The 10,050-nt window shown below is 39.3% G+C and overlaps 1 protein-coding gene across 1 annotated transcript; it reads left to right on the forward strand.

Moving 5' to 3' along the window:
• Positions 1-1,175: 1,175 nt before the first annotated feature.
• Positions 1,176-7,113, forward strand: cpvl (carboxypeptidase vitellogenic like). Its single transcript, XM_079226918.1, has 13 exons — positions 1,176-1,201; positions 1,316-1,497; positions 1,988-2,109; positions 2,436-2,550; positions 2,695-2,753; positions 2,896-2,975; positions 3,078-3,144; positions 3,408-3,530; positions 4,659-4,790; positions 4,925-5,023; positions 5,160-5,333; positions 5,873-6,055; positions 6,142-7,113. The coding sequence occupies exons 1-13, from the start codon at positions 1,197-1,199 to the stop codon at positions 6,238-6,240; spliced, it is 1,440 nt and encodes a 479-aa protein (XP_079083044.1). The 5' UTR covers positions 1,176-1,196; the 3' UTR covers positions 6,241-7,113.
• Positions 7,114-10,050: the final 2,937 nt, after the last annotated feature.

Consider the following 10,050-nt stretch of genomic DNA (forward strand, 5'->3'; position numbering starts at 1 on the left):
ATGCAACTTTAATTGTGCGCCAATATTGAGAATACATGTAGAGAGACATTTGACATTGGAGTGTGTCTGCTTGATTCTTTCTATTTTTTGTTTTGTTCCGTTTGTCTCTCTCCTATGTAAAGCGTCTTTGAGCATTTTGAAAAGCGCTATATAAAATTAAAGTATTATTATGCTGTCTAACGATAAGTTAAGTGTACAGAAGGCTATAAATGCTGACTGAGCCTTAATCTGGTGGTGAGTTTAACACTTTAACGCTTTGTGCTCAACAGGAAATATTATAAAGGGTGTGCTTAAATGTAACTATGAATACAACTGTGATAATTACCACAATTATACAATAACTAGTATATTCATTCAAGGATGCTATATTCATTTGTTTTGTGAACTTTTACCAACACCAGAGCTATACTGTATAATTTCATTTGCATTGTGAGACACTGAGAACTTTTTTTAATACTTAATTTAGCTGTTTTCTTATGTCAAGAAACACTGTGTTCGCTTTAAACTAATTTTCCCTTGGGGATAAATAAAGGATCTATCTATCTATCTATTTATCTAGAGATCCCCTTACAGGCAGTTATTCTGTACAATGAAAAGCTTATTTTGCTGGGTCCTCCTAACACAGAATTACAATAAACTTTAAGGAAAAAAATAAGATAATAATGCTCAACCTTAAAACTTCTAAAATGTTGATAAACTAGATACACTTCGTGCACAGACCATGTAACAGTAGTATAACACATAATACAATAATAACTTACGTAACGATTGCAGGCTAAGCTTCTTACCTGTCAGCCTGGTTTCCCTTTTGTTTGTTTTCTACCATCATCTATGCTCAACAACACTGAAACAGCCTTCGCTGGTAATGCTACCGGGAAACAAACCGTTTAAAGGCAGTTTACTTACCAATCGAGAGCAATCTTCTTTGAAATAGGAATATGTTTATCAGATGTTGTAGCACACAAAAAAGCCTTCAATTTTATAAAGGAAACTTATCTTAGAAAGTCTCCTGCAAGACCTCGTTGAGGACGTAAAAAACGCGTGTAGAAAAACAACAACGACCACGTGACCTAATGTGTCATGTGACCGACACAGAGCTGGTCATGTGACCTAGTCCAACCGACTGCAGACCAAATGAGAGTCTCTCTCTGACTGACGGCTGACCCGTTTATCCAGTTGTCTCTAAAACGACAGACATGAGGTGAGTTTTAACAAACTGAAAGTCCGACTGTTGTGACACTTGAACGCCTCTCCGTGTCGGAGGTCCACTCGCCGTGACTGAGCTGTATTCTGATATGCTTTGTGTTCACTGCAGGCTGTGGAGGGCAACCTTGGGGCTCCTCTTTCTCTGGGCCTGTGTGGACTCTGCGCACTCACGGAGCTGCTCGTCGTCTTTTTTCTGCCGGAAATCTCACCGTGTCAGCGGCCTGAACGCAGTCGACCCCGGGTCTCCTCTCTTCCTCACTCCGTACCTGGAGAAGGGCGCCATAGATGAAGGTAGAAGTGCACCCACTGCAAGATTCATGGGTATAGTTTCACTATTGTAGTGGCCATTTGGCTAACAAATCAAAGAAAATAAACATACATAAAAGGGCCACTGTGTGTGGATTACGCAGCCAAAAGAATGCATTGTGCATGCAGGATTCCGTTTTTCTGCTAATTTATTGTAACCAAAAAAAACAAAGGAACTCCCCATGCTGCCTCTCCTGTTACAAAACCATAGGCCTACCCAGGTGCATGCTGGTCCTGTACCCGCCTACTCTTATATATAAACCCCACAGCATTACCCCCTCAATAAACCAATAAACAATCTAAAGACTAAGTAAACTAAACTAAATACTATTCTGATACATCAAACAATCTAACCTAAATAAGCAAACAACTACAATAATTAAACAATACTACCTGTGAGTAAAATAACGTAATATTCAATAAATAACTCCTACAACTATGATTACATGCCAGACATTTTTTACTTTCTATGCAGCCAGGAAACTGAGTCTGGTAGGAGATCTGCCGGGTGCCAACGTCAAGAGTTATGCTGGGTACCTCACTGTCAACAAGAAGTACAGCAGCAACCTCTTCTTCTGGTTCGTCCCTGCACTGATAGTGAGAGCAAACTTCTTCTTCACAGCAGAGGCTTTCCAAACGTCACAGTAACATTACTGCCAGTGCTGCAGTTTCGGAACAGATCACAAGGAGGACATTTCTAGAAGTCAGTTTATGATATGGAGTTGAGTCAGCAGCTGTGTGGAAATGTCAGTTCTGACTTTGTTTTGTGTTAAAAGTCACGGTTCTTTTTTTATTGTTGGTCACATGTCTCCAGCCTGATGTCTCCAGCCTAAACCTGGCTTATTGTACAATAAAATAGTCTACTGAATTCCCCTCTGGCTGGTGCTGAGAGCGTTACTTCCCTGTGTGATGATGTGTGACAGGCAAACCAAGATGAAGCTCCGGTTCTGCTCTGGCTGCAAGGCGGGCCCGGTGGCACCTCCATGTTCGGTCTGTTCGTGGAACACGGACCTTATGTGGTGTATAAGAACTTGACTGGTAAGAACTCATCTGGTATTACGTTATATATTATCTGGTATGTTTATTGCCATACATACGCATACACTGCATTCTTCTTTAACCGTATACACTTGAGCTCTGAGTTTGTGTTGGAGCATTGTTTACTGTTTTGTGTCTTTGCAGTTGGTATGAGGGACTACGCTTGGACATCGAGATACTCAGTTCTGTACATTGACAATCCGGTACGTATTTTTACGTGTTATTCATCCTCAGACAAAAAAAAAGACACAAACTAATAACATGAAATGCATATTTCATTCATGGTTTCTCAGCTCATCTTACTTTTTTATGTGCATTAATATTTTCAAGTCTTTGTTTCTCCAGGTTGGAACCGGTTTCAGCTTCACTAAGGACGACAAAGGTTTTGCTCAAAACCAGGATGACGTTGGCCGAGATCTGTACAGGTAAAGCCATCCAACTCAAACATAGTGTCGCTTGATCTATAAGTCTGTTGTTTGATTACTAACTCATTTTTATTTTATCTCTTCCTTTTAAAAAAAAAAAAGTGCTTTAACACAGTTCTTCCAATTATTTCCGGAGTATCAGTCCAACGAGTTCTATGCTACTGGAGAGGTATGTTTTCTGTTTTTTTTTTATGTCAAAATGTACAGTAATGGGGTTACGAAAGAGGCTTTTTACCATGTACACATCATACACCAGTAGGAATGTCTACTCATAAGAGACAATCACATTCAACACATGTTGGTAAGGTTATATATTGTCTTAAAATATCACCACAACAAGAACATCTGTCTCTGACAACAACAACCAAAAACACATTCAACATATTTATAATATGGTCCTGATCTGTGTGAACCTTCTCCGTCCCCATGCAGTCTTATGCAGGAAAGTATGTTCCTGCCATCTCTTACTACATCCATAAAAACAACCCCACTGCCAAAGTGAAAATAAACCTCAAGGGGATGGCTATCGGTGACGGGCTCTGTGATCCAGAACTGGTGCGTATGTGACCGAGTCTTGTTTTCTGATCATCTTTCGACCTATGTTCACCCACGTAGATCTGGTTGCTCAGGTTGAAGGTTGGCTGACGCTTTGATGGGAATGTATTAGGTTACAAATCTTCATCTCCCAATAAGAATGATAAAGGGGTCATTTGTTCTGACCCTACAGGTTCCACAAAGCTAACAGGAGACTCACAAAGAGGCAGAGATGGGCAAAAATACATCAAAATGTATTTTGATACAAAATACCTCTCAAATAAATGTATTAATACAAAATACTGGTGCCAGAGAATGTAACAAAATACAATAGCTGCATTTTGTATTTAAAATAAAGAGAGGAGGAGGAGGAGGAGGAGGAGGAGGATATGTCACTCTTACCTGTCTTAAAAACTTGAGAGCCCTGTAACATGCTAAACACTGGCTATGCACTAGCCTAGAAAGCATGCTAGCGTCATTAGCATCGATAGCTAGCTTGACTATCTAGCTAGTTACAATTGGCTATGTAACCAGACCCAGACATAAATTATACATCAAGCTAGTTGACATCTGTCACACTCGGATAACATATTTACCTTGACAGACAATCCGTTGAACTTGAAGATCTGAAGACTGAACTTGTGAACTGTTTTTGATTCTGATTCGTGGAGAAAGTATTTTGAGTATTTTAAATACAAAATTCCTCCACTCGAAAGTATTTTGTTACAAATTACATAAAAAAATTTTATCGGCCCTATCAAATACAAATTGCAAAATACTAAAGTAATTGAAATACGTGTTTCAAATACAAGTAATAGAAATACTGCCCATCTCTGCGAAGAGGTCACTATTCCTTACACGGTCCTGAGACCAGGTCTAGCCAGATTAACTGAAAACCTGCGTGGGCTTTTAACTTCATGATATCGACTAATGAATTTCTTGTCTTCTAAAAGTTGGTTAATAACTCTCTTGCTCTCTTTGTTCACATGTTACAACAATTACAAAATGTACGCTCCAGCAGGGGGACTTTCACCTTTCTTTATCTTGTCCCCGTCTGCTGTTATAGTTTTAGTGGTTTACATTTCAGTCCTGTCAATGTAAAAATGAGATGAGTTTAGTATTTTATAGTGTTTTTCTTTTCCATCTCAGATGCTGGGTGGTTATGGTGAGTTCATGTACCAAACAGGCATGATAGACGAAATCCAAAGACAGTATGTTGTCCAGCAGACGGACTTGGGGGTTAAATTGATTCATCAGCAGAAGTGGTTGGAGGCTTTTCAGGTAGGAGGTGCCTCAAAACATTTGTCTTCAGGTGTCTAGATTTGCATTAAGTTATTATTGTTCAATGAATTCCGTATTTTATTTTCCTATATTTTTAACATTTAGCTGATCATGTTGTTACCATCTGACTTCAGGTTTTTGATAGCTTGCTGAATGGTGACGTGGAACCGTATCCCTCCTTCTTCCAAAACGCTACCGGCTGCACTAACTACTACAACTACATGACCTGTCGGGTGCGTAGAAACACTGGCTCAAAGCTGCTAGTGTGACTTCTTGGAGCACACATTTGAAAACTACTAAAACACTCTACTTATTGGTTGAAACGGTCTTTGCACAACCCACCACATGTTGTTATTTATGGCACAACAGGAGCCTGAGGACATGGAGTACTTCTCTCAGTTTGTGACTCTGCCAGCGGTGCGACGTGCCATCCATGTGGGGAACCTGACGTTCCATGACGGCTCGGAGGTGGAGAAGCATCTTCTGCAGGATGTCATGAAGAGCATCAAGCCGTGGCTGGGGGTGTTGATGGACAACTATAGGGTGAGGGTTTTGGGATTATCCACTGTCAGGGTTCTTGCAGTCATGGAAAACCTGGAAAAGTCATGACATTTTAAAATGTTTTTTTCCAGGCCTGGAAAAGTCCTTGAAAAAAATACATTCCCAAAGGTTTTGGAAAAGTCATGGAAATGTGTTATATTCATAATGTCGTTCATTTACGCTGAGTTTGAAATAATGAATATGCTTTTAAAAGAAAGACGCTCAAAATATAAGCAGGCATACATACAGACATCTATATAAATGTTTATTCTTTTAATCAAACTGTTTTCTCATTCATTTGTGTCATTTAAGGTTTACTGTATGCTTTAGAATTCTCATTGTTAGTTTAAATACTACATTTTCTCACTTTTTTATGTGTGTGTATATAGATTTCACAAAATGTTTGGTCATGGAAATTTGGTTTAAAGTCATGGAAATGCATTGGTCAAGATGTGTATGAGCCCTGACTGTTTTGTCTTAGGAAGTCCCTCACTCCCTCTCTAACAGTCTTTTCCTGTTTGATCCATTCTACACACTCCCAGGTTTTAATCTACAGCGGCCAGCTGGATGTAATTGTAGCAGCTCCACTGACCGAGAGGTTCCTGCCTACTGTCAACTGGACCGGGGCGGCTGAGTACAAAACAGCACCTCGATTCCACTGGAGGGTTCAGCCCAGCGACACAGAGGTGGCTGGTTACGTGAGACAAGTGGGAGAGTTTTTCCAGGTGGGTTGTTAACAGTTGAAAATTAATGTGAAAAGTACTCTGAAACGACTGTTTTAACATCTGTAATCCATCCTCTTGTCACTCAGGTCATCATCCGAGGAGGAGGACACATTCTGCCTTACGACCAGCCGGCGAGGTCCTTTGACATGATTGACAGATTCCTTTCAACGCGTGGTTGGATATGAAGGGGTTGGGTCCTGAAACCGCCGATCAAAGCACCTCCACTTTTAAAGAACATATTTTTAATTATTGAGTGTTGATTTGAAAGACTGTTGATTGTCTTAGCCAATGTAAATAAGCACATTGTTGAATTTTTACACATTTCTTTTTAGTATTTTAGCAGGTGACATTTGGTGCGGGACTTTGGACTGCCCTCTGATGCAAATTACATAAATTGTCTTAACTTGCAGCCAGGTCTCCCATCTTCATCTTAAGTGAAAACGACTGCCAATTCAGTGTGATTTTCAGATCAGAGTTTTATCAAAACCATTTCATGTTTATAACTGTACGAGGAAAATAGGCATTCAATCAGAACATGCTTGATGATGAAATATAAAGAACAAACCTTGAAACTACAATTCAATTGTAAACATTTTTTTTGTATTACTAAATCCGAGTGCCTTGATGATCAGAGAAGACTAAAGAGTTTTGCTGTGTTTTTGTGATTGACATCTGTTGCAGATGGAGCATTGTTGGATGGGATGTGTTCCTTCAAGTACTGTTTGGTTAGTCTACAAAATGTCCACCAGGGGGTGCTGGGTTGAAAGACATTTTATTAGAAGGCCAGAAATGAAACTATGTAATTTCACTAAACATCTGTGGGCGTTCAATGATATTTAAAAAAATACAATTTTATTTCTGATTATCTGAACTAAAGTCCTAAAAAAAATACTAAATGAATCTCTGAAGAATAAGGTCCCCTTTGCATGTTGTGACAATACACAATGCTTGTTCATTTGATTCTGTTTGGCTATTGTAGTGGTTTTAAAATGCCTTTGATTTGCTGCAGTGTTGTGTAGTTCAGGTTGGTTATTTATTTTTTTACAGAGATGTTTGTGTCCTGCTGTTAACTGCCAAGTAATTGCATCAGGCAACTATCAAGATGTCTAGACAGTTCAATAATTAATGAGTATTCTAAACCTTTAAAGTGCCTCACTATTTAATGAGCAGTTATGTCTCAAGGACAAGCATCGGGAAAAACTTGATCGTTTGATGTCGACGTTAGTTTACTTTTCATAGCATTCTTCCAATGTTCAATTCATGTCTCCAAGGTAATTGTTTCACTCTGGTTATCTGCACAGAAGATATTTGTGTCACCAGATTTCAAGTTCAAGTAGTGGCATAAAATCAGTCAGTTAATTGTTACAGAACAAGTGCTTTATTTTCATACCGTAATGTAACTGCAGTGATACTTTAACATCTGTACAAATGCAAAACAAAATGGAGACTGTCATTACAGACACACACAAAAATGTACAAAGTTATGCAGGCCAGAATGGATTCATCAGTTCGTTACATATAAACAATGTATTTAAGCGCTGAAATGAGCCTCGACGTACAACAAAAGGCAACAAGTGCTATGCAAACATTATTTACAAACATGTACCACACATTTACTCCCTTCAATAAGAAAGGTGGTTGCATTACATGTACAAGATTACAGAAATTAATGAAATTATGTACAATATTTATAGTTTTTGATTTAAAATAATACATGTATAACATCATTAATACAGAGGCATTGTTCTCCACCTCTCACAAATCCACACAGACGCACACACTGCACTTTCATCTGTCCTTTTTTTGTCTTCCTCTGCAGTAACAAATGTCTTTTTTCTGAACCTGGACCCACTGTCAAAAATGAAACTAGAGGATCTCATATCTAACTCTCAATAAGCAACATCCTCCGAATGATTCCAGTTAAAGGTTTTTTGAGGTCATTACCATAATTTGTTACATGCGAGAGGTTAATTTGGAATGATCTAAAACACGGTTTAAAAAACAACCTAAAATAAGGCAAGCTTTAGTTCAAAGGGTTGGTACGACGAAGCCCTTTTCAAGAGAATCAATTTCTCTCATTGACACATATAAAAATGCGCACACTGACTGAAGGGTTGTCACATGACAAAAACAGTCCAAATGCTTCAACAAAACTTGAGTACCCATTATGAGGATGAAGATTCACATCCTTCATCTATTTTCTTCCAGAATAAAAAGGACTCAAACTTAACCGTGCGGGGTCTTTACAATATGAGCTCTAGCTTCCCTTCCTTTATCTACAGACATGATCCATGCCAGGCACAGTCTCTTCATAAAGCCAAACACAGTTAAGTTTTCTCGCTGGTGTGTGAAAAAGGGGTAGGGGGAATCACTGAGAATTACTCGGACCTTTAATATGGCTATTCTACCCTCTGGCATGACAGAGGACAAAGTGCATAGACAGCTCTGCGATCGCTCCACCTGTCAGTGGAATGTATTTCATCCATCCTACTGTAAAACACAGTGCATTATGGTCATCATGCTAATGAGTCGACATTCCTGGTCATAGGAAAGAGAGAAAGAGGAGTTGTGGTGAACATGAGAAGGCGTGAAGTTTCAAGGCTGCAAGGGAGATACAAAACGGGTCACTATTAATACATCCATCGCCCTGCAGAGGAGGCCTGAGAAAGAGAAGAAGAGAAATTGACGAAGAGGTCGGAGGTACAATGGGAAGCAGGTACTTTTTCTCCTTGGTCAGCTGGTTTTGGGCTTACATGCAGCAGACATCAATGAAAAAAAAAACAATAACAGAGGGAATTCATGATTAAAACACAGAATGAAAGGTTTTGATTGTTTGAAGAGAAAAAGAGTTGCTGTCTACAGAAAGCCAACAAAAGATTTTAAGAAAGATTCAGGCACATTGTGACATTTTGAAAAGCACAAGCATAAACTGCTCCTCTTTAGAAACCGTAAAACACTTAACCAGTTGTGGGATGCCAGTCAGAAATAATAAAAAAAATCATGCGCACAGTCACTTTCTCACACAATGTTTTTTTTGTTTTTCTTTCTTTACACACCTGCTGAACTTTGTTCTGCAGAGGAAAGAAGGCAAAACATAATAATACAAAATACGATGGATCCTAAAATCCAGATGTACAAACACACAAAAAGAGGCCTCGATAATTAAAGCTTCAGTTGGTCCTGGAGAGTGAAGAAGAAGTTTGTTTCAGCTGCCTCACTGGTATCACAGTGTGCAGTTTTGTAGCTGGAACAGCATCGTATGTCCTCGGGACCAGAGTGGCTTGGCCATGCTGATCACAATGTGGACATACTGTAGAGAAGGTGATCAATACTGCAATGTATTGCTTCCAATTGATCATGTTTTCTCTGTCATGCTGTATTTCATGACACTCTTTAAGAATACAGCTGACAGAGAAAAGGTTAACAGTCATATTCGTTTCTAAGAAAGAAAAGCATCATTACACCTGCTTGCATATTCCTGTCTTCAAGACATCACAGGGGCAGTTTGGCTTAAAGGCAGCAACGTCCCCCTCATATCGTGTCTGTTGCATACACTCAACACACTGTTCATACGTGATTTTCAGAGAATACATTGACGGATTTGTTCAGTCCATCAGGACTACAGAGATGTAAGGTCTGCTAATAGGGATGACAGTCTGAGGCTTATGTCTCTGTCCTCTGGTTCAATGACCATCACCTTTTTGTACCATTAAACAGAAAAAAAAGTCACTTAAATGCTGCATGAGATTAGCAAAACTCCCTTTTTTGCTAAAAGCACAGGTAAAAAAAGAGGCAACAAACTAAAGAACATGTATGGGTTAATAGGGTTGGTCTATAAAAATACATATTGGGCTACTGTATAAAGAACAGCCTCACAGGCCTTTGAGGTTTTTCTTGATGGAGGGAACGAGGGGGGTCAGCATGTGCAGCTGGCAGCCCTCAGAAAGCAAGGTAGTCGGGGAAGATTTGGGCTGGGGTTATAGTCTTTCTTGTCC

This window comes from Taurulus bubalis, assembly GCF_910589615.1.
Source record: "Taurulus bubalis genome assembly, chromosome: 12".
In the NCBI taxonomy this organism is placed as follows: domain Eukaryota; kingdom Metazoa; phylum Chordata; class Actinopteri; order Perciformes; family Cottidae; genus Taurulus; species Taurulus bubalis.

Bases quoted from the DNA above. Each gene is read 5' to 3' on its own strand.
- cpvl (XM_079226918.1), top strand. The intron at 2,551-2,694 runs GTAAGAACTCAT...GTGTCTTTGCAG, and splicing joins GGTGTATAAGAACTTGACTG to TTGGTATGAGGGACTACGCT. The intron at 2,754-2,895 runs GTACGTATTTTT...TTGTTTCTCCAG, and splicing joins TTCTGTACATTGACAATCCG to GTTGGAACCGGTTTCAGCTT.